This window comes from Gigantopelta aegis, chromosome 3 (assembly GCF_016097555.1).
Source record: "Gigantopelta aegis isolate Gae_Host chromosome 3, Gae_host_genome, whole genome shotgun sequence".
Classification (NCBI taxonomy): Eukaryota; Metazoa; Mollusca; class Gastropoda; order Neomphalida; family Peltospiridae; genus Gigantopelta; species Gigantopelta aegis.
Window position 1 is genome coordinate 26615279 of NC_054701.1, and position 26133 is coordinate 26641411.

At 39.5% G+C, this 26133-nt stretch overlaps 1 protein-coding gene across 2 annotated transcripts; it reads left to right on the forward strand.

Moving 5' to 3' along the window:
- Positions 1 to 523: 523 nt before the first annotated feature.
- On the forward strand, positions 524 to 26133 carry LOC121367782. 2 transcript variants are annotated; one of them, XM_041492148.1, is made up of 6 exons: positions 524 to 650; positions 2795 to 2963; positions 19477 to 19962; positions 20752 to 20838; positions 22315 to 22419; positions 24755 to 26133. In XM_041492148.1, exons 2-6 carry the CDS (start codon positions 2802 to 2804, stop codon positions 26000 to 26002), a joined length of 2088 nt encoding a protein of 695 aa, XP_041348082.1. In that variant the 5' UTR covers positions 524 to 650; positions 2795 to 2801; the 3' UTR covers positions 26003 to 26133. The 2 variants fall into 2 exon arrangements, with proteins under 2 accessions (XP_041348082.1, XP_041348083.1); XM_041492149.1 differs by lacking the exons at positions 524 to 650; positions 2795 to 2963 and adding an exon at positions 17058 to 17338.

A 26133-nucleotide genomic window follows, 5' to 3' on the forward strand; every position in this document is an offset into this window, starting at 1 on the left:
CTATATATCGTGTATGCCGCTTGACTGGGTTTCGTATGTTTATTATGACAGGGCCGTGTGTCACCGTCGATCAAACCCGTATTCACTCCCGACATATATCGATACTTTGCCATTGTGCAATGGCTTAACGAACACTTTCATTACCGTCAGCACTCCTTGCTGTTTATTCACTTGTTTATTATAACAGTGTATTGTGCGCTGTAAATACTCTCTTTTGAAAATGTCATTTAACTCTCGCATGTAGCTTCAGTCCGACCGACAAACATAATTCAACAGGCAAAAAAAACACCCCAACAACAACAACAAAAAAACCCACCATTTTATTTTTAAAAGATTTTTTTTCACCAGTCGTTTCAAACTATTAGTTTCCAATAACAAATGCGTGTGTGTCAGTTCGTTCCGTCATACAAACATATATTTCATTGGGAGAAAACCAATACCGATATGTCTGGATTGATTTTTCCTGTAAAGCCGCCGTTGACTTGTGTAGAAGGCCATATCGCGTTTGGCACGAGTCGGTGGAGTTCGCTTGAACCGTCTGCCGACGCTATTCATTAAGAAGCGTTGATTGTAGTTTACCGGGACTTTGTGTTGTTGGCAATTACGATTATTTTTAAAGAGTTGTGGTGGCCGAGTTTAGCGAGATACAGGTAAAGTATGTGTTATAAAGACAGGTAAAGTTGTTTTACAATGCTGTTACAAAAAATAAGGATAACATTATATGACAACTGAGAAATTAGGTGCGAGTGCAGGAAATTGGGGGGGGGGGGGGGGGCTAGAGTGTGGCAATTTGGGGGATGGGGAGGGGAGCTCGGGTCATGCTCCTTCTAAAAATAAATTTAAAAAAATGTTAGGGCAGAGTGAAGATCGATCCCAACTCCTGCCCTGTACACGAGCCTGAATTCCTGCCATTTCATTGCGATGAACTTAATATTTATGTAATTGGTGTGTGTGTGTGTGTGTGTGTATGCGCGCGCACGCGCGCGCGTGTATGTGTTATTGGTGTTGTTTGTATTGGATTTTGTATTTTTTTGTTTAAATACTTGACATTATTAATAAGGGATAAACAACCCGAATTCCGGTGGTTTTGTGGACGAAGAATTGAGAATAAGCGTAAGAGACGCAGCAAGTTCAACTGTCCCCCTAATGGTTGAGTATATCTTAACGTAAACGTTGTTATCCAGATTCGGGCATTTTTGTTTAATTCGGGCAAAAATCAACCTCCCCTCTCCTAAAAATGGGTAGAAAAAGATTGAAATTAATGTATGCTTAAGAGTTTAATAAAATCACATGCAAAAGGAACTTTATATATTAATACCCGTCAAAAAAAAGGAAAAAAAGTCATGTTTTGTTTAATATTCATGTGCGAGGCTATTCTGTTCTAACCTGAATATATATTGTTGCTTCAAAAACTGTATAGCGAAATTTTATGCACCGTTCTTCAACGAATGTGGCATACATACAAATACAATTTAATGACAATGGGTGATTTAAAAAAAATTATATTACATTTGTCATTATTCATCATTAGTACATTTGACTTGATAAAAATTCATGTTCGGCAAATACTGTGACGGGACATAGTCCAGTGGTAAAGCGCCCGCTTGATGCGCGGTCGGTATGGGATGGATTCCCGTCGGTGTGCCCATTTGGCTATTTTTCGTTCCAGCCAGTGCACCACGACTGGTATTTCAAAGGCCGTGGTATGTGCTATCCTGTCTGTGGGATGGTGCATGTAAAAGATCCCTTGCTACTAACAAAAGAAATGTAGTGGGTTTCCTCTCTATGTATCAAAATTACTAAATGTTTGACATCCAATAGCCGATGATTAATAAATGAATGTGCTCTAGTGTTATCATTAAACAAAACAAACTTTAACGTTACTGTTTTTGTTTTTTGTAATGGAAAAATGTAGCAGATTTCTTCTCTAAGACTATATGTCAAAATTACCAAATGTTTGACATCTAACAGTCGATGATTAATACGTCAATGTGTTCTAGTGGTGTCGTTAAACAAAATAATGTTTAACTTTCTACATCTAGAAGAAGGGCGGGGCGTAGCACTCGCAATCTCGAACTACATCACCTACTACAGATAAGAGGGGTGTTTGGAAGTCTTTGTACACACCGTGATACGAAACTCGTCTTGAACAATTACACTTCGTGTTAATTTACTGTTTGAATAGTTGCCTTATTTAATCCTATGTTTATGTTGGTCATGGAATGCTATTATACTAAAGTGTCAAAGAATATTGAAAGCTGCGTGGGGTGTCACGTAACGTATTTATCGACTTTTAAATAGACAAATTTGTTCACCATTTATATTCTGGGTGGCATTGAATATGACATAAGCAAACTCGTTTATAAAATTAATTCTTATTTCTGTCAAATACAAACGCTTAAAATAAACATTAGGCTTAAGTTCAATAACAGAATTGTTAGGTTTTTCACAGTATTATATTTATTCTTACCATACAGATGCACACGTATATTGTATGTACATGTGTGTACATGTGTATATGTGTAATACACGTTGCCATATGTGTTTATGTTGGTGTATGGTGTGTGAGAATGATACATACAGACACATACATACATACACACAAACACACACACACAGAGAGAGAGAGAGAGAGAGAGAGAGAGAGAGAGAGAGAGAGAGAGAGAGAGAGAGAGAGAGAGAGAGAGAGAGAATCTTCTTCTTCTTGTAGTTTTGATATGTGTGTGTATGTGTTGTTTGTTTTCCGTGTGTTGTTTTCTTTTTGTAAGGTATTTGTTGACTTTTTATTTTGCAGAAACTGAATGACGTCTGCTGTTACAAGAGGCAGACGACAATGTGACATTATGGATATGATATCCGAAGTGTTTGATCTGTCCAGTGAGTTGAATAAACACAACGACAAAGATGATTTGGAAATCTTTGACACAAAACGTGATGATGAAGTCCACCAACGAACAAATGTGGTAAGTTTGCTTTCAGTGTTCATTCACATTTATTATAAAGGGCATATTATATAACAACCACTTGGGCAGTCAAATAAATTGTACTGCACCCTAAGGTATATATGTGGTTTTAAAGATCGCTTACTCACGAAGGCTTTAAAAGACAGGTTCAATGTTAATGCAATACATAAATATTAAAAAGTTCGAGGTCATCTGAGCACCGAAAAAGCCACTTCTAAGAAATAACAATATCTATTGTAATGAATGCGGTGTGCGAGTTGAGGGTTAGTGAGTGCTTCGGTGATATGAAGAATTCAGTTTAGGCAAGCTCTCGCCGCCAAGACACGCGTCTGTTAAAGGGACATTCCTGAGTTTGCTGCAATTTTAAGATGTTATCGATTAACAACGACTTTTTAACGAATGTAATTACATATCAAATATATTTTTCTGCATAAAATATTAGTGGCTGTATATTAAACGTGTTTCTGATCGTTCTAATATTTGTACTAGGTTAAATTTTATTTTATTTCCCAAAATATAATTTTTTCGTACGTACAAAATTATTTGAAGACAAAATCTAGTTTGGGCTTCTTACAAATATTAAGACGACCAGAAACACATTGAATATACAGACACGGATATTCTAAACAAGAAAATATATTTAATATGTAAGTTTAATCGTAGTAATATTTTAATAGTCGGAAACATCTTATAATGCAGAAAACTCGGGAATGTCCCTTTAACGTTTCTACTTTTCTTTCCTTCTTTTTGTTGTGTGTATGTGATATATAAATCAAGACCATGTTTTGCGGTAGAACAAAGCAATCTACATTCATAAGTCTTCAAACGCGATTTTCTTTGCCAGATAGTGATAAATTAGAGTACTCAATACCTTACATTATCTTACATTGTACATGCAGTATCGAATGTTACAACTTGTCCAAATCTTAAACATTGTACATGCGGTATCGAATGTTGCAACTTGTCCAAACTAAATTAACAATAGAATATGTTCACTCATTGATCCCTGAATGTGTTGTAGACAATACAAATAGTCACAGCGTGCTAAAGGTGTTGTAGACAATATAAATAGTCACAGCGTGCTGAATGTGTTGTAAACAATACAAATAGTCACAGCGTGCTAAAGGTGTTGTAGACAATACAAATAGTCACAGCGTGCTGAAGGTGTTGTAGACAATACAGATAGTCACAGCGTGCTGAATGTGTTGTAGACAATACAAATAGTCACAGCGTGCTAAAGGTGTTGTAGACAATACAAATAGTCACAGCGTGCTAAAGGTGTTGTAGACAATACAAATAGTCACAGCGTGCTGAATGTGTTGTAGACAATACAAATAGTCACAGCGTGCTGAATGTGTTGTAGACAATACAAATAGTCACAGCGTGCTAAAGGTGCGATTTTTTTTTACACAAATTGAAAGTGTGGGGAATCAGTTTAAAGGGACAGACCCTTGTTTTTAAACACTACAGCATATTTTTCACTATTAGAGCCGTTTATGATCACTGAAATCAAATATTACTTATATTTCATTGTTTAGATTGTCCATTTCCGTACATCCGAAGTGTTTCTGGTTATCCTGTTGTTTCTAATACCACAAAATCCATTTTTTAATACATGTATTTCTAAAAACGCACGTGCGTCTGAGAAGTAATGGTTATGGAGTCGCGTTTTAGTTTACTTTTAAGGGCATTTCAACATCACAGACTCTTGTTTCACTCTGTTGTATTTAAACGTGTTACAGGTTTCTAAATTAACCAAACTTAGTGTCCATTTTTACGGGTTGAAACTAGAGTCTTGGTGAAAAATGTGCCTAAGTGTTTAAAAACTAGGTTCTGTCCCACTAAAGTCATAAACATGCACGGTGAAATATGTATTGAAAAGATACCACATGGATTCACACAAACGAACTTTTACAGGTGAGGGGTGGGTGGTGGGGGTGGGGGTGGATGGGGTGTGGTGGTGGGGGGGGGGGGGGGTGTTGGGTGTGTGTGTGTGTGTGTGTGTGTGTTGGGTGGTTTCGCATCGTGAGACATTCGATCAGTCTTTTTTGTTTTGTTTTTTCTTATCGTGAGACAAATTCAGTCATCCGCCATGTCTTGAATAAAGACCTAGCGCTTATCAGTATCAGGTTTAGAATTCTACTAGCTTGCCGTATATTCAGTTCTGGTTTAACCAGGACCCGGTTCAAGAAACTGAAACAAAGCGTGACATGGAAAAATTTGTGTAGTACAGACAACCTTGATATACAAGTTAAAATGAATATAGGCCTACTTTTGTATTTGTGTGTGAGATATATCTTAAGTGACCTTTTTGAACAGGTGGTTGCTGTAAAAGCTGATCGTTGCCCTTAACTCGAGTACCTTGCTAGCCTCAAATATATATTAAAACGAGGTAGGGTCAGAGGATACCCAAAATATACATATTGTACTTAAAGTTATAGTTTGTTTTGTTTAACGACACCACTAGAGCACATTATTTATTAATCATTGGCTATTGGATGTCAAGCATTTGGTAATTCTGACAAGGAGAAATCCTGCTACATTGTTCCATTAATAGAAAGGGATCTGTTATATCCCAGACGCATACCACAGCCTTTTATATATACTATTCGTGGTATACTGGCAGGAACGAGAAATAGCCCAGGGGGGCCATCGGCGGAGATCGGTCCTAGGCGAGCGCTTTACCACTGGGCTACGACCTGCCGGTACATTGTACTTAAAGCTACAGTCTCACCGTAATCTTATCGTCACCAAACAATGTATAGCATACAAATACAACATAAAACAGCGGAATAGCGACCCGAGTCTTGAGTTTTTAAATGGAGAATAATCTGACATATATATATATATATATATATATTCTTCAAAAAAAGAAACGCAAAAGGGTACAAATGGGTTATAACTCCGATTTTATGTTTCCTACCGGTTCATGCTTTGTGAATATAAGGTCATTGCATGTCCCAAACACATTCCCACGGTTACATTCGATAAAACGCAGCTACTGTACAATAAAGTTCCAAAATGTGAATATTCGCAAAAACGCAGCCACGTGCAAACCATGTCACCACTGCACGTGCGTTGTCTGCACGTGCAACATGAACACCGACAGTATAAAAGTGCAGGATGTTCGCTTGCCTGGCCTCTGTATCTGGCCGACAGTTGACAATCCAGGACATGCCACGTCTCAGTGAACCGCAGAGAAACAATGCCATCGGCCGACTAGACGCAGGCGAATCCAGAACGGCCGTTGCCAGGGCATTCCATGTGTCCCCAAGCACCATCTCCAGACTGTGGGACCGTTACCAGCAACATGGATCAACACGTGACCTCCCTAGATCCGGTCGACCACGGGTCACTACCCCCGGGCAGGACCGCTACATCCGGGTACGCCACCTTCGGGAACGATTGACTACTGCCACCTCCACAGCCGCAGCAATACCAGGTTTGCGCAGGATATCCGACCAGACCGTACGGAACCGCCTACGTGAGGTAGGAATTCGTGCCAGACGTCCAGTTCGAGGTGTCATCTTAACACCACAACACCGTCGACTCCGACTGCAGTGGTGCCAGATTCATCGACAATGGCCTCAACTGCGATGGAGACAGGTGTGGTTCAGTGACGAGTCCCGATTTCTGCTCCGACGTCATGATGGAAGATGTCGCGTGTATAGGCGTCGTGGTGAACGTTATGCGGCAAACTGCGTGCAGGAAGTGGACAGATTCGGCGGGGGTAGTGTCATGGTGTGGGCAGCCATCTCACACACTGGCACAACTGACCTGGTCCACGTGCAGGGCAACCTGAATGCACAGGGCTACATTGACCAGATCCTCCGGCCACATATCGTTCCAGTTATGGCCAACGCCAACGCAGTGTTACAACATGACAACGCCAGGCCTCACACAGCACGTCTCACACCGGCTTTCCTACAGAACAACAACATTAATGTCCTTCCTTGGCCATCGACATCACCGGATTTGAACCCAATTGAGCATCTATGGGACGAGTTGGACCGACGCCTCCGACAGCGACAACCACAGCCCCAGACCCTGCCCGAGCTGGCAGCAGCCTTGCAGGCCGAGTGGGCCACCATCCCCCGGGACGTCATCCGTACTCTGGTTGCTTCAATGGGCAGGCGGTGCCAGGCAGTTGTCAACACACGCGGAGGCCACACCCGGTATTGACTCCAGATGACCTTGACCTTGGTGGTGTGTCCTATCACTTACTCACAATGGACTAGAGTGAATTGTGAACAATCCTGCAACATTTGGTAATTATCGGACTCACCATTCAATAATTAAATCAATTCTCCAAATGTTACGACAATGTGGTTTTGCGTTTCTTCTTTTGAAGAGTATATGTATTATATTATAAGCGATGTTGCCCAAAATACATGACGTGCGACAATAAGAAAAGTAACATGCATGGTCGAAATAGATAAGTAATACAACATACTCGATATTGGAACGAGCTTTAAGCTTCTCTTTGTTTACCTACACTGTAATCTCCTTTAACCTCTCCCCCAAACCACCACCTTAAATATCCTCCTTACAATATTTTAATCTTTATTGTCAAGTTTAAATCTTTCAATCTTTTAATCTGTATCGGCATGTTTGACTTTTATTATTCACTGGACTGTTCACTTGCATGTACATATATAATGTTGGTTTTGTAATTCCATCTTCTTCCTGACTATTTTATATCGTAAGATACATAACGTGACAACAAGGCAGAAAATCCCTGTTCATCAGATAGGTTGTATTTAGGTTGTCCACAGTATCGACCACATACCCAGCACTTAACGGTTTGGATATTCGATATCTCTTATCACATGAGAAATCGCTTCGATTCATTTGATGTCCGACTGGCTTTTGTTGATGGGACTATAAAGCCATCTATAATCTGAGCCAGGAGAATTAATTAAGATTTCTTCAAACGGACTGGTCGATGTAAAATGTTTACAAATGAGTCACGTAGGTTTGTTAAGTTATAGCAACCGCCATTGTTATGCGTAGACAACACGCGGTAATCGGGGTTTAGCGTCAAACGCTTCATAAATGAAACAGAACAGGACACCTTTACGCTAGTGATAGGGTCTTTAATTTGAAGCCAAAGGTGCACCCATAACGAGAGTGTTTGAACCTTTTGAATGTTTAAAACACGTTAAAGCTGCAATCTCAGCACCGGTATCGGTGCTCCAGCCAGTGCACCACGACTGGTACATCAAAGGGCGTGGTATGTGCTATCCTGTCTATGGGATGGTACATATAAAAGATCCCTTGCTGCTAATCGAAAAGAGTTTCCTCCCTCAATATCTGTGTGGTCCTTAACTATATGTCCAACGCCATATAACCGTAAATAAAATGTGTTGAGTGCGTCGTTAAATGTCTTGGTGGTGTAGGTACGTGGGAAAAAAATTAACACAGGTCGACCACGAATTTTTTTCAGTTAGCCACTCTCATGCCAGTACCGCCTCGTGTTACTGCTATACAAGTGACACTATACCACGTGTGCAGTTGCTATCAGTTAACCACTTTCATGCCAGAGCACCGCCTCGTGTTGCTGCTATACAAGTGACACTATACCACGTGTGCAGTTGCTATCAGTTAACCACTTTCATGCCAGAGCACCGCCTCGTGTTGCTGCTATACAAGTGACACTATACCACGTGTGCAGTTGCTATCAGTTAACCACTTTCATGCCAGAGCACCGCCTCGTGTTGCTGCTATACAAGTGACACTATACCACGTGTGCAGTTGCTATCAGTTAACCACTTTCATGCCAGAGCACCGCCTCGTGTTGCTGCTATACAAGTGACACTATACCACGTGTGCAGTTGCTATCAGTTAGCCACTCTCATGCCAGAGCACCGCCTCGTGTTGCTGCTATACAAGTGACACTACACCACGTGTGCAGTTGCTATCAGTTAACCACTTTCATGCCTGAGCACCGCCTCGTGTTGCTGCTATACAAGTGACACTATACCACGTGTGCAGTTGCTATCAGTTAACCACTTTCATGCCAGAGCACCGCCTCGTCTTGCTGCTATACAAGTGACACTATACCACATGTGCAGTTGTTATCAGTTAGTACTACATATAGTAACTAGTAACGTCAAACCAATGGGCTATTTAATTACTACAGAGGGCAACCTACTTGTAAGGCATATCAGAATTTTGTAGTATTTGTTTTTATGAGGAACTATTTCCTAAACTGGACTATATTAAGCTGCTACAACAAGTAACGATACGACAAAGTACTGGGTTAGCTTCCCAGTACCGGCTCCCCACTCCCCACCCCCCAGGGCGAGAACGACTCAGTGGGTAGGTGTACGGTCATTACACTGTCTTCTCTCTCACTAACCGTTAGAAACTAACGATACGAATTTAATATATAGTGGCAATAAAAACATGTGCCAGTAAATTCAAATACAAAAATTACGAGATAAAAATAATATACTTCAGAATTTCTTAAAATTGAAAATGAAAAATACAAAAAGTAACTAATAAATGTGCCAATGACCCGTTTGTCCATAAACATTTAATATATATATATATACAAGGGCAAGGAAGCATGTGCCCCCACTTTTCTTGATCCAGTAATGGTTCATATCTGGTATATGGTATCTCGATGTTGAAGGGACCGCACCACCAAGCTCGAAATATCCGTGGCTCGAGATAAACATAATAGTCGATGATACATTTCATGCCAAACACGTGTTTGCAAATTTAACAACAGTCAACGATATAGTCAGGGGCGATTTGAATATGAACTGTTTTGTCGATATTTTCGCTGGACATCTTGTGAATAGCCCGATATTGCATTGTTAGTTCGAACCACACACACCCTCCCCAGTCATGTCCATGAGTATACCAAAGATACTAATATACAAACATCAAACAATCACTTTGCGCCGGACAGTTATCAATTACCATTGCAACTTTTCTTTTTTGTCGATTGAAATTTTTTATCTAGGTTCTGTAAACATATCACTGGCTATCCAGGCCATTTTATTTGCCTCATACTGTGACGGCAGTGTCTTAACATTTTTGAAGCATCTAAGATTTTTAGATTTCCCGATTACAAATAAAGGCAGCTAAGTAGCTAAGTTAAAACTACATGAATTGCAGCAGCATGTTAAAACAGTTGTTGGCAATATCTGTATGACACTTCATTACCTGTTTTATTGTCTACACCAGTAGTCAGGTCAGGTCAGGTCATATAGTCCAGGCAATCTAGCTCATTTTTTCACTCAACTTGGAACAAATTGCAACATATTTTTTTTTACCACAGTGCATTTCTGTGAGGTCCCCAGAACACCATATTAAAAGTCCCAAGAAATCCCTGCAGGGGAAATACGTCTAATTTGCATAAATCCAATATGGCCGCCAAATATCAATAATATACCATATCTTTGCTCTCAGGTGACATATTTGAGAGTTTTAAAGTTCTAGAATGGGGTTATTTGCTTCAATGATGCATTTGGAGTACATTTGAATTTGATTGGATGAAAAGTTCATTTGCATAAATCCAATATGGCCGCCAAATATCAATAAGATACCATATATTTGGTCTCAGGTGACACATTTGAGTGATTTCAAGTTCTAAAACTGGTTTATTTGTCACAAGGATACATTTGGAGGACATTTGATTTTGACTGGATGAAAAGTTCATTTGCATAAATCCGAGATGGCTGACAAATTCACGTATTTTGCCATATTTGCTCTCAGGCGACATATTTGAGTGATTTAAAGTTCTAGGGCGGGGTTATTTATCACAATGATGCATTTGAAGGACATTTGAATATGATTGGATGACACCATTGGATGATCCCGGCAGTTTCTGGAGGCTACATGTATTATCTGACCTTCCATGTTGTACATGTGTTAATGCTATAGTTCACCAATGTTGCCTAGGTGTAACATTGTCCTACTCAAAAGCCATGTCAAGTTCATCGAGTTCATCAGTGAAATCTGGTTTCTGCGAGTTGGTACAGCATGTACCACGGCATACTCACACAGCAGTGCAAGGCAGATCATATTTTCGGCATAGAATAGGTTACGATACAAGCGATTTTGTGATAAGGTTGCTAAGAGTACATCTTATGTGGAACCACGGAATCTACCACCAACCTCAGCAGCTGCCAGGTTCCATAGTTTACGTGTATACTATCAGATGATGGAGTGGAAAGGGACAGCTACTGACATGAAGCCAGAAGATTGGGGATGGCACGTGTTAGATGGACGATATCTACCAATTCAGACTGACCAGCCTGCAGGGCCATCAGAACTACTGGATATCATCTGCTGCAGTTGTAAAGAAGACTGTAGTACAAGAAAGTGCACTTGCCGAAAATATGATCTGCCTTGTACTGCTGTGTGCAGAGTATGCCGTGGTACATGCTGTACTAACTCGCAGAAACCAGATTTCACTGATGAACTCGATGAACTTGACATGGCTTTTGAGTAGGACAATGTTACACCTAGGCAACATTGGTGAACTATAGCATTAACACATGTACAACATGGAAGGTCAGATAATACATGTAGCCTCTAGAAACTGCCGAGATCATCCAATGGTGTCATCCAATCATATTCAAATGTCCTTCAAATGCATCATTGTGATAAATAACCCCGCCCTAGAACTTTAAATCACTCAAATATGTCGCCTGAGAGCAAATATGGCAAAATACGTGAATTTGTCAGCCATCTCGGATTTATACAAATGAACTTTTCATCCAATCAAAATCAAATGTCCTCCAAATGTATCCTTGTGACAAATAAACCAGTTTTAGAAATTGAAATCACTCAAATGTGTCACCTGAGACCAAATATATGGTATCTTATTGATATTTGGCGGCCATATTGGATTTATGCAAATGAACTTTTCATCCAATCAAATTCAAATGTACTCCAAATGCATCCTTGAAGCAAATAACCCCATTCTAGAACTTTAAAACTCTCAAATATGTCACCTGAGAGCAAAGATATGGTATATTATTGATATTTGGCGGCCATATTGGATTTATGCAAATTAGACGTATTTCCCCTGCAGGGATTTCTTGGGACTTTTAATATGGTGTTCTGGGGACCCCACAGAAATGCATTGTTGTAAAAAAAATTATGTTGCAATTTTTCCATTTCAAACCTTACTTTGCCTGGACTAATAGGGTTTTACGTGCACATTCAGAACACGCTGTTGTAGCGCACGCCTGTCGTGGGCACAAGAGCCGGCCTTGGCCGGCTCCTCTGTCCATGACAGGAACACCGGTAGTATGTATGTATATATGTATGCCTACAAATGACTGTCAGGTCAGATGTCGGGAATTAACGTGCTTACATCAATTTAATGTTCAAGCACGCTCGTTGCGAGCACGATTTCTGACCAGGGCCAGAAACTGTGCTCACAACGAGAGGGGTGGGGGGAGAGTTAGTTAAAAAAATTAAAAATTAAAAACGTTTATGCAAATGATTAGATAAAAATACTAATTAATGGTTAAATAAACTTTATTTACAAGGAAGTTAAAAAGTGTTTATACAAAGGGTTAAAAAGGGTTTCTACAAATGATTACGTAAAAAGTAGAATATTGACAATAAAATATGTCTGGTTAATCTGGTATTTATGTCGGAGGAGAGTAGACGGGAAGGTCTGCCCCATTTTTAATTCATTTCCCTAGGCCGTCCCATCCACCACCTCTACCATGATGGAAATGTTAAGAATTGGAAAGTGGAGATTGATGAATGATATCTGCATATTAACCATAACATGAACCCGCATAAAACTGTGTGATTGGTGCTGTGACTTAACTTTTAACATCCATTTAAAACAATGAGAAGGATAATAAAAAATAAAAATAATAATAAAAGAAATAATTTTAAAAAGGGGGTGGGGGGGAGGTAAATAATAAAATAACAATAAAACAATAATAATAAGAAAATAAAATAATAATAAAAAAATTTTTAAATTTATATAAACATGTCATAGTAGTAAATTAAAAGGTGTTAATGTAAGTAGAAAGGGAAAAGGTGGATTATATTTTAGTGTCCAGTCGTGGGCAATATTAATGTTAAACCCCCTCTGGAATCCCAATAAGGATACCAATCCATACGAGATGTAGTTCCAATAGGAGTCACATAATTATTAAAATATCTAAAATAATTTTGTTTTTATTAATCACATACACCGGTAGTAATTTAAATAAGTTTTTATAGTCCTGATAATCTCCGCAATTGCTATCTAAACTGGTGATTAGTAATTAGAACTGACACGGCAACTTGAAAGTCCACATGGAGGCCATACTTGATTGGTTGATTAGGCATATCTAGCAGCCACATTATTTTCACCATATGGAACATTGGAACAGCTATCGTTACTAAGAACAATATTATTATTTTGTAACAGGCTCGGATCCGGGGGGGGGGGGGGGGGGTGTTGGCTGAGGAGTTCACCTTCAAACTGACATCTCCATTTCATAAACGCCTGTTTAATGTAATGTATACAGTGCTCTTTATTACTTGGGAGGAATTTAGGGAAGAACAAAAATGGCAAATAAAAGCGATAGTCAAAGCAGGTAATTTTGTGTTATACTTCGAGGAAAAAACCAACAAAGTGTACCTAGGGACACCAAAATGTGCTCGACATATGCCTGGTACTCGAGGTTAGCGTGCTCGAGATAACAGTGCTCAATTTGGTAACATTACATAGGGAAACAGGGCCGTACCCTGACCAAAATCCATGGGGGGGCACTAAATTTTATAAATAATTTTTAACATACTATAAAGATTAAACATTTCTATGCTATTACTGGAGATATATAAAATAAAAAAAGGACAAGATTCTCGGGGGGGGGGGGGGGGGGGCAGCTGTCCCCCCCCCCCCCCCCCCGGAGGGTACGGCACTGGGAAAATGCCGGGACCGCCAATGGACCTCGAGATATGTTGTGTACTCGAGGTTACCGAGGTCGAGATACCGACGTTTGACTATATATATATATATATATCTGTGTGTGTGTGTGTGTGTGTGTGTGTGTGTGTGTGTGTATATGTATGTATTCATATTCTAGTATCTATACATGTAATATATATTTTATTTTCGAAACCGTTTTCTTATTACGCTGCTACACCCAAAAGGAAATCATTTACTTCAAATATAAACGTATGTGTAATTTTCGTATGAGAATGCTAGCAACACCTGTAAATTCATAACAAAAATTATTGTAGTGGAAAATCTACCAGAATTTCCACCAGGAAGAGAAGCCTGCTTGTCACACGAATAATAACATCTATTGTAATCTTATGGTTATATTATTTTTGAGGCAGTGTGTACCCGGACTTATACTTGCCTCAGTGCACAAACATAAGCTGCTTGCCGGTCGATTTGATTTACAAATTAGGCTGGTACCTGACTTGTATAAATACATCAATAATCTTTGCTGACATACTTCAAACTTATAGATTAATTGATATTTGACGGCAAAGTAGTGACAATATTTTCTGTATTAAGAATGTGGTTGACAGTAGTGTTATATAGATGTACAATAGAACAACGAAGCTATAATAGTTTCGGACAGTATAGACGGGCAATATACAGGTTTTCTTTCAGAAAAGTATTAAGCTATAGTTACATCCTTGAAACATGGATTTGTGTATAACAAAACCTATAGAACTCGAATCGGTCATAATGTGGAAGAGATTATGGTCAGCATACAATACCGTATTTATCCTAAAATGACAGGGGAGGTAGTAAAAAAATACCATATAGACAAAAGGGGCACCTATTCTCTATACCACTCCCTCCATATCTCTCTCTATATATCTCCTTTCCTCTTTTTATCTATCTCTATACCCCCCTCTCTCTCTCTCTCTCTCTCTCTCTCTCTCTCTCTCTCTCTCTCTCTCTCTCTCTCTCTCTCTCTCTCTCTCTCTCTCACTGATTGATTTCTAATAAAAAAACCCACAGAAAACAATTTGACTGAAATGGAATCCTACTGATACTCCATCTTTATCAAAATATCGATGACATAGCCGTGCTAGTCAGCTAGTAGCTAAACATGTTTTAACTAATTGAAAATGATTGTTCACGTCAAAAGATCACTGGCTACGAAATGTGAGATCTACAAAAAAGAGACTTCCGAAGCACAACGGCACAGCAAGAGCTAAATTTCAGCCAATGAAAATCAAATCAACAAAATAGATGCAATTAATTTTCGATGAACATTTCAAATTATGCGTTAAATTACATCACGAAATTATGCGACCCATTTCATATTGGACTTAATCCTACGGGACATTTGCAAATTCAATAGCACCAAAACTACCCCCACGCCTGTTACCGACCCTGGTAGGGCTGCTGGTGCTCTGTTGCCCTTGCCGACGTTGGCGGTTTTTCCTCCCAACAACCCCAAACCCTTTCCTGTCCTGGACGGAGGAGCTGACTTGGGTCAACATCTGCGCCCATGACAGCTTCCTCTGAACGTACACGTTAAGTCTTGTGACCTGACATGACCAGCGTAACGGTCAGATTGTACTGAACAAAGGGGTCGATAGAGACCAGCAACTGGGGATAGGTAGTTATATAGCCTTCGACTTTCAACAGCTGGGGGCTGGCAGTCGGGGGAGGGAAATATTCCCCTTACCCCCACCCCGTACCGCTTGAAATGGCTATGGAGACCTCTCAGTAGGTCTAAGTGGTTCGAAACCGTAACCAGACGGAAGCCCACATTTTGTCTGTCTATAAGAGTGAAAAATCGGTTTACTGCCACTATTACTGATACTACCAAGAAAACGCGTATGAACTCGTTTAAAGATATAACTGTTCGTTTATTTATGGAAATTAATAATGTTGGTTGTAAGCTTAATAAAATGACAGTAATGTGTTTTATCAGTTATTAATTTAATACTCGAATCAGCAACCCCATACATAATTGTCATCTTCACACCATGGGAGGCGGGTAAAGCGTTCGCATGGTGTGCGGTCGGTTTGGGATCGATCCACGTTGGTGGGCCCCATTGAGCTATCTCTAGTTCCAGCCAGTGCACCACGACTGGTATATCAAAGACCGTGGTATGTGATATCCTGTCTATGGGATGGTGCATATAAAAGATCCTTTGCTACTAAAGAAAAAATGTAGTGGGTTTCCCCTTTAAGACTACAGGTCAAAATTACCAAATGTTTGAGACATTAACAACCGATGATTAATAAATGAATATGCTCTAGTGGTGTTGTTAAACAAAACAAACTTCTTCACGCCACAGTGGTTCGCAGCTCCCAGTTTGCGTATTTATGAAATCTAATTTGGGACACATTAGTCATACCAAACAAACATGAACTGATCTATAATGAGTCTTAGTTCTATACGAATGTCTCGGGATCCGATTTCAGTATTGTTGTCATATAGGATATATTCGGAGAGATAATTATGGAAATTCTTAAGTGCATGCATAGAAATTAAGATTGCCAATGCAAACTGTATACACTTAAGGAGAATATTACACGAGTGGATAGCATTTAATTTACAATGAGTTGTTTAAGAAACGCATCTAACGAGCGAAAGCATAAGCATTTGTATTTATATGTATTCTCCTCCCTCTCGCCGCCCTAACTAGTGCCCTACGACTATTATATCAAAGGCTATGGTATGTGATGTCCCGTCAGTGAGAAAATAGGGCCATACCTAACCCATGTGGTGACGGCGAGTATGCTCTCTATATTAGGTCAGCTCTGGACCAGGTATTGAAATACGGGGGATGGAGGGGGGAGGGGGGTGTCGAACGAACCCCTTGCTGAGGCTAAAAACGTATTATTATTATTATTATTATTGTTACAGTGCAATATTAAGCTGTTCAGGTAAAATGTAAACAAATGCGTCCGATTGGTTCATATTCGATCCCCACCCCCACCCCCATGGTCGAAACGACGCTACGCCCATAAAATACATGTCTATTAGTTACCGAATAGCCGTAGTTTAAAATGTGTTAAGTCATTTTAAAAGAGATATTCTATATCCGGACCAAAGCCATACAATAAATACCGCAGAGAACAATAAGATTGACGTCAGTGGTATTTTATACAACAGAGTTATGTCCCTTGATGAAAGATGTTACATATTGCACATATTTAAGCTTCAAACCAGCCATACAAATAAACATTGCTGTTGTGTGACAAGTCTAAGTGTAATCTTTCCAAGATACATGTTTATTGTGCGACACTTCAAAATCCCATGATATGGCGGAAACATGCGATGTTTAACACTAGACGAATTTTATCAACACTAACTACTGGCATATAGTAGCCAATTGAAGAGACTGTTTAAGACTGTTGAGACGGTTGAAGAGTTTGTATCAATGAATACTAACGCCACATAATGGGAAAGAATAAGGTAAATGTATGAAATGGACAACCATGCATTTACAGGGGCATATGCAGGATCTAGGTGTTTTTTTCAAGAACAGGGTACAACATTTAAAGCGGGAACTAGCAATATTAAAAACATATATTATATGTATGACAAAACACCAAGCCGTCAAAGATATTACACGTCCCCTACTTAACACAAATTACAAGTACCATAATATGCTAAACACTGGATTTTCCGGAGCACTTGGATCTACATTAGATGAACTAGCATAGAAATGATATTGGTCATATGTTAACTTATATTTTCGTTACTAGTATATCACTCGCGATGCAGGCACGGCAGAACGGGGGTGGGTGGGGGGGGGGGGGGGGGGGAGTTTGCTGATTGAAACATATTAATGGTAGTAAAGCTTAAGGCAGTGATGAATTTGACTTGTAGAACGCAGGAAATTGCAATTCTGGACATCTAGTTTTCAAAATATTACGAGGAGTATACCCCGAACACCCCCATGAAACTACTTTGCGCCCTCGATCTCAGTCAGCTCCCACCAATGTCTACTTACTTCCGCCGTACTTGCGATGTATTGTACTACTACTATGGTCGATCGCCTACACTGGTTCAACCAGTGATTCGCAGATGACATATCAAAGGGCGCGAATGACATGTACCGTCCTGTCTGTGGGAAAGTGTATGGTGTTGAAATTAGCGCTTTTTCACTTGATTTAAGTGTGTTAAGGTCAAGTGTATGGTGTATGGGTCTTCTGAGAGGAGCGAAATAGAACCTCAGATTGATATGAACATAAAAATATAATGTAAAACATATAGACCCCTGTCTGTAACTTTGGACATTTTCACAAAGCAATTACTCTAGGCTATGTTTTGGTCATGTTAAAAAATGAAACCGGTACATTCAAACTGGTATTTAGTGAGCCCTTTTATGTTCCATTCAATGCTACATTACTGTTACACCAGTACTGTTCGTTGGAACACTTCCATACAGAGGACCCCATGATGCAATAGTAGCAGTAGCATATGTGGCAATATCGGGTTTCTTCTCCAACACCAGACCCAGTGACATAAAAAGGCTGCTCGTAGACTTATTATATGTAACAATCAAATACGCCTTTCAGTGTTTGTGCCAGAAAGAAAGTTTTGGGTATGGCGCTGTAGAATTGAATGCAACCACAGTCAACAGGGGGGGGGGGGGGGGGGGGGGGGGGGGGGGGGGGGGGGGGGGGGGGGGGGGGGGGGGGGGGGGGGGGGGGGGCTCCCCCAGAAAGAAAATGGTTTAAGTTTATGGTTAGGGTTAAGAAAAACATACAGTAATGATAAGAGTAAAAAAGAAAAATCTGCAAAAATACTTGGGTATGGCGCCTTACCCATTTTACCCTCTGGCAGAAACCCTGGCTTTTCTTTGTTCCAGCAGTGGGTGGTAAATCGCTCGCTTGATGCGCGGTCGGTCTGGGATCGATCCCCGTCGGTGGCCCATTGGGCTATTTCTCGTTCAAGCCACTGTACCACGACTTGTATATAAAAGGTTGTGGTATGTGATATTCTGTATGTGGGATGGTGCATATAAAAGGTCCCTTGCTACTAATTGACAAATGTAACGAGTTTCCTCTAAGACTATACGTCAGAAAACCCAATGTTTGACATCCAATATCTGATGATTCAGAAATCAATGTGCTCTAGTAGTGTCGTTAAACAAATAACAAATAATATCTGCAAAAGGCACACAAGTTTACCTCACTTTAATATAGTGATGAATCATTAAACGCCGAACACAGATAATTGCGACATATCGTCTGGAACAGAAAAAGGAACAGAAACAACAAACGGCTTTTATACGGAATGTAATATATATTTTTGCGTAACAGTTTACTCCGACTGGCCAAGCAATGTGAAAATGCCGGAATGATTTGTACCACATGGTCAGTAACAATGCATTTCTTCTTTATCATTAAACCCCCTTGAGCTTATCCATATTATGTTATATCGAGAAAACAGATATTATGCGTGAGGCTAGCATTTAGTTACGAAGCTCTGGGAACGGGTGGTGGAAATATTACTCATTCATATTTGTCTGCTGGCATATGCGTATTTATTTACGAAACTGAGAACGGGTGGTGGAAATATTACTCATTCGTATTTGTTTGCAGGCAGGCGAGTCGAAATCCGAGACAGCAAAGTCTTCAGAGCCTGGTAAAGAATGCTGGAATGAAGAGATATCGGACGGGCATGTCTCTGATCCAAAGGAGAAAGAACAGGAGGCAGGCGAAGAGGTAGAACAGCAGGGAGCACAGACGGCAGAACAGGAGGAAGAACACAAAGAAAGACAGGCGAGAGAACACGAAGGAGAGGAGGAGGTAGAGCAGGAGAAGGGAGAACATGAGGCAGGCACAGCGGGAGAACACGAAGGAAGACGGGCGAGAGAACAAGGAGAGGAGGAGGTAGAACAGGAGAAGGGAGAACAAGAGAAGGCAGAACAGGAAGGAAGACGGGTGAGAGAACAAGGAGAAGAGGAACAGGAGGAGGAAGAACAGGCATATTACGACGATTACTACGAATACGGAGAGGAGGAAGAGGAGGAGGAGGAGGGGGAGGAGGAGGAGGAGGAGCCTACAATGAGTCCGAAGGACAAGCGTGTATGTTTTAAATACCATGTTATACCTAGACAAATTTCGTTTTTAACCCTCTCCCATGCCAGGGTTTCCGCCAGAGGGTACGAAGGGTAAACTTGCGTAACTCAAAATCCTTGAAATTAATGAATATATTTAAAAACATTTTTAAAGATAGATTATATTAAGAGAACTGTTGTTTAAAATTTGAATGCAGTGTCCAATTTCAAAAGATTTCAGACCCATAACCATCTAGTAGGAACACTTATTATCTGTTTTGTTTTAATACGTACCTTCAAATTATTTTCTGTATGCCGATTAAAGATTAAGACCCAAACTAAGCTGTTCAATCACTTGTGTACAGCAGAGACGAAGCCGGGTCTTTCCGCCATAACTCGATCTGCTCCTGAACGTTTCTTGATGATACACATTTCAAAGATCGCTAAAGGCGCCAAATAAACATCCTGCTACCAGCCCTGTACTTTATATTTTTATTACTAAACTTTGAATATATATGTAGAAATATGCACACAAAAAACAGTTTAATACCTTATACGAACTAAATGCACTTGAATAATATAAAAAAGAATAATAAATAAATAAATAATAATAATAATAATGATAATTATAATATATATACAATGTATATATACATATATATATATATATATATATATATATATATATATATCGCAGAGATAAGAGGCTATTATTATAAATTTATTTAATTTTAAAATAGCCTTTGAAACAAGCGGTATATTTTTGAAATGATACATTTTATCCTGGATACTAGTGGATGGTGTGTTTAATTTTCAGGATGCGTACCTTGCCGTGAAGGCAGGAGATATAGACTTGCTGGATGATATTCTTGATAGACCTAACGCTGACATCAACATGATATATGTAAGACACATTTTCTAGTGCAGCCAAATGATAAAATATAAACTGTTGGAAAGAAAACAAAGAAATACACAAATAGCAACAGAAAATATTAACTGTAGCCAAAACCCTCAGTCCATAGTGCCAGAACACGACAGAGTTTACTGACATTTAATCCCACATTACAATGTGTATGAAATACAGACATTACTACGCTAACAGTTTATTAGATTTGGTCTAAAATTTTACGTGTTCCCTTATTTCTTTTCATCAGTATATAACACACGCATACATGCACATACTTGCTCACACATATTGAAATAACTAGCTAAAATAATTTGCGTTGTATAGTTTCCAATTTCAGCCTATTGAGTGCATATCCTGTTGGCTTTGTGAGAAGTGTGTGTGTGTGTGTGGGGGGGGGGGGGGATGACAAAGTTTGTTTGTTTTGTTTCACGACACCACTAAAGCACATTGATTTATTAATCATCGGCTATAGGATATCAAACACATGGTTATTTTGACACAGTCATAGAGCGGAAACCCGTTACATTCTTTCCATTAGCAAGGGATATTTTATATGCACCATCTCATAGACATACCACAGCCTTTGATACACCAGTCGTGGTGCATTGGCTGGAACGAAAAATACCCCAATGGGTCCACCTGCGGGGATCGATCCCAAACCAACCGCGCATCAAGCGAGCGCTTTACCACTGGGCTACGTCCCGCCCCGGTGGGGGGGGGGGGGGGAGGCATGAAGACCATGCCCTCCTGTCATACCTTTTTCCCACCATCATTTTTTATATCTGCCTGTCTTCCCATAACACGACTGTTAGACAATGTGGGCAATTCCCCCCACCCCAAGCGGGTGCTCCCAATATACAATTCTGGCTACGTCAGTAGCATTATTTCTGTCAAAATGTCCACTGAGCTCAATATTGTGCAAATAAAGATTTGTCAAACCTGTCTTTTGAGTGACAGGTTAGAGTTTGAACAGTTTTTAATTAACAGGTGTCGAGTCTGCTGTAAATGTACTTAATAAAATAAAAATACCTTCAGACTTCACAGTGGACGACCCGGTCGACCTAGCTACTTCACGAATAAACAAACATTCGCGTCAATATAGATTTTCTCAACATTGTATGATATCTTCGGAGTGGGATCTAGCTGAGCTGATAGAGCTCTTACCTGGGGTGTTTAGGTCATAGGTTCAAACCCCCTCTCCCAACCAGTCTCACAACTGGTATTTCAATGGACGTGATATAATATGGTGTCCTGTGGAAAAGTGCTTATTATAAAAATCCCGTGCTCTTGAATTAAAGCCGGGGAGGGTTTCCCCCAGAAGACTATGTCATTGTTTAATCAGTGTGCTCTAATTATATTAGAAAACAAACTTTAATTAAATTGTATGTCATTTCATCATTCAGCCATTAACTATTGGTGTATAAACCACATGGTATTGTTAACAGTTCTCTCCATTTGTTACTTTTCTGTCAGTTTAACGAGAACCTGTTGATGGCGGCCATTAGGGCTAAAGAGCTGGAGATGGCGGAATTTCTCATCGACAATGGAATCAACTACAATTACAAAACGTCTCTTATTGTAAGTATCTCACATATAGTCTGAATATTTTATAAATCAATGTCATACCTTCTTAAATAAAATGCCTATTTAGTGCCATTAATTATAATGTTTCATATGATTAAGAGCAATATCCACTGAACACGAATTCACTTATTAGCTTCAGATCGCCTTGACGTGTCATATTAAATCTAGTGCCACTGGTTTTATTGACAATTTTCTCAGCTATCATCACTTCAATATATGTTGTTGTTTTTTTTTTGTCCTACTCTATATAAATAATCATAAACATTTGGCTCGTGCCACCCACCACTAGAAGCTATGGTCCCTGCACTAAAAAGTGTGCCCTCCTACAGATAACGTTTCTACAGTCCTGTCCTAGTAATATTTTCATTTAGTAATGTATCAGTTTACCTTTGTATAGGGTAGAATGATCGTGAGTCGGACACCCTTAGTGTTTCAGATCAAGGCCCATTCTCCACTAAGTGTGCATTTCAAAAATAGAAAAAATAAAAAATGAAGTTTGTAGAATGTAAATCATTGTTTGTTATGTTGATAGATACATGTCTTAATGAACGGAGTCTGACAGGGTTGCATCCTGACAGGGTTGCATCTTGGAAGCCATATTTTCTAAAATAACTTAATATACATGACAGCACTCATAACCGTAAACAATATATACGTTACATACTGTCTTTCAGTAACATAAAGAAGTATTCATGGTTGATATCTTTAGTACAAAACAGGCGTTTGTTTTGTTGAAAAATATGTCTAATTAGAACATAAATATACATATTTGAAACAGATCAACTTAATTACGAGTTTAATATAAGAAATGATCATTCTTCCACCTTAATCTGGATAAATTTTCCATTAAAATCAATGACACATTGTGTTGAATATAATATATTTTTATTGCAAAAAAGAAAAAAAAAGAGAAAGAAAAAAAAAGACAACAATTATTTTTTACCAAACGTTACTCGAAACTATTTTCTATGCTTCTGTAACATGTTCTCTGCAAGTGACAAACAAATAGCTGCTTTCACATGATAACATATCTGTATTAAAACTAAAACTGAAACAATTGTCAAAATTATTTTAACTAAACGATATATTTATAAGTGGTATAATTAACTCTTTAAATACAATCCATATTTCACCTGACATTTATGGCAGTTTTAAGATGATCTGAAAAGCTAATGTTCGTTTATTATATGTGATGCATTAAACGATTACTTTATACATTAGCTGGCATTCATTGGAGTTCATTTTGAATATTCTGTTTTAATTAAGCACATTATTAACAGAAATATGCTGTAAAATATGACATTTACCAAATTCGATTGTGACTCGAGACACATTCACTTTTAGGCCTAAATGGGACAGTATGTGTAAGACAGCATACCTATTATCACAGATCTTATTACTATTTAAGGCGACGCACACGATACGAGTGCCTCGTACGAGAATAGCCAAGAGAACAAAATGTATATAAATATCTTTTAAATATATTTATAAAAAATATTTAGTTTGTGTTGTTACACGTTTTCCTTTTATGACACTGAATAGGCGCGTGCTCAGTGGGGTTCGGGGAGGGGGGATGTGGAACCCTACTCTGCTCAAGCAACTTTCCCCCAATATGCCTGTATTTTTCGGGCATATCCTATAACCCCCCCCCCCCCCCCACACACACACACACACCAGTTAAAGTTCCTGCTCACACGCCAGCTGAACTAATTTACTGATTATTATCTAAGAAAAGGAAACAAAACTTTAAAAATATATCTTATCTCATATTCAAAATTCCCGACTTGGCAGCTTCATTCTAATGTTAAATGAAAAGACTGGACCGAGTTCAGTCAAACCGAGCAGAAAAACGTTTGGCAGATTTGGGTTATGCGCTTAACGTTAAAATGACCGCACTGGGGACCTGGGCCTCGTTCCACGAAGCGATCTTTGCGCTAAGATCACCTTAAGTGTATACAGTCGTTATACACTAAATGGTGATCTTAGGGCTAAGATCGCTTCGTGGAACAGGGCCCAGTCAGATAGTTACATAGCATCGCCGCTATCGCTAAACGGGGATCTGCAGTAGTGTAACGCTGGAACGAAGGACAAATCGCAGTTCTGTTACTATCTTTATAATTTATTTTTCTTTGAAACCAATAAATACAGCTTCAAACCTATCCGACTCACAATCATGTCCGACTCAAGATCACTTTACCTATCATTTATATATCAAACAAGTTTTAGTGTACTACTACTACTACTTTTTAAATCTAATAAACACAAGTTGTAAGTACACTATAGATACGTTTATTATGTTATTTATCGACACGCTTTCCATTCTAACCAGACTGCAGACGAAGTACGACAGAGTATAATCGAGTGGTCGACCTATTCGTGTCGCCAGATGGCGTATGACAGGGACATGACAGATATTGTCGAACTCATCGACTACAAGAACGACGATCTGTTCTTCTTCGTCAAGCTCCGCGAACGTGTCCCACGCTACCGTAAAGCTCCATCCATAACGTCGGACCTGTACGCCTGTTCGGCCTCGAGCATCGCGCTGAATGAGGACGAAGTCTACTACACACTGTCAGGAGAGGAGCTGCTAGTCGCGAAGAAAAAGAGCCCACCAGATGACGACAGTGTCGCCGAATTAATGCCCAGACGGAAGTCACGAAGGTCAACACTCTTGTTAAGAAAGTCATCAATGCCGAGGAGAAAGTCATCAATGGCGATGAGAAAGTCATCGGGTTCATTCAGGTCAAGCATAGCCGATGGCTCTGATTCCGGACTCCATTCAGCTATCAGGGGAAAAAGCAAACTCAGTTTACCATACATCGATAAAAATTGTTCATCAATGTTTCTTTTTCCCAGCATGGACGAAGGATATGGTACTGTGTCCATGAAAAGTTCCCCATCACTTTTCATTAAGAATAGACAGGAAAAGAAAAGGTTACAAATTCCGATTCGGGAAACTAAGGCTTTTAGCGATAGACAGAAATCCGTAGTGGACGGACAGTTGAATACTGCTAAGTCACGAAGTCATTATGAACAACCTCTGTCATGGCAAAAAGTTCAGACGTGTGGTAGTTACGTCACGGAAAGTCCAAGGTGGCACGTGAACAGGCTACACAGGGCTGGCAGAGAAACGACACCTGAAACTACCATTAGTATCAAAATAGAAAAACTTAAACCTGAACCTCAGAATACCAGACTGACTAAGAGTGCTTACACAAAGAGAAAACTGTACCCAACGTTCACCCGGGCGTACTCGGATCTGGGTTTTGCGGAACCATATGTTGAAAAGACTCGTAGTTCGTCTGCAAGTGCACGACTGTCATCACAAGCGTCACAGACATACAAGAACACTACTAAACCTACTAAACCGGCGAGCTATTCCACTGTGAGTAAAGAAGTGTCGAAAGTAGGACCAGCTAAACTGAAAACATACAGCATCACCCAGGCTGGGTTAGCAAAATTGGGAGTTTTAAAAACACAATACCTTAAACAATTACAGAAGAAAGTGGAAATAGCCATTGCTGCGCCAAATTACAGTTCCCCTAAAAACGATCAGATCATCAAAGTTTTGTGAATAGGATACAAATAATCACCGATTCATCAACAGACTATTCCCACATGAAGATTACGGAATTTCGAAAAATGTGAATATAGGGGAAATAATTAGAAAACAAAATTTGTATCATTAAAGGTCCATTATCATAG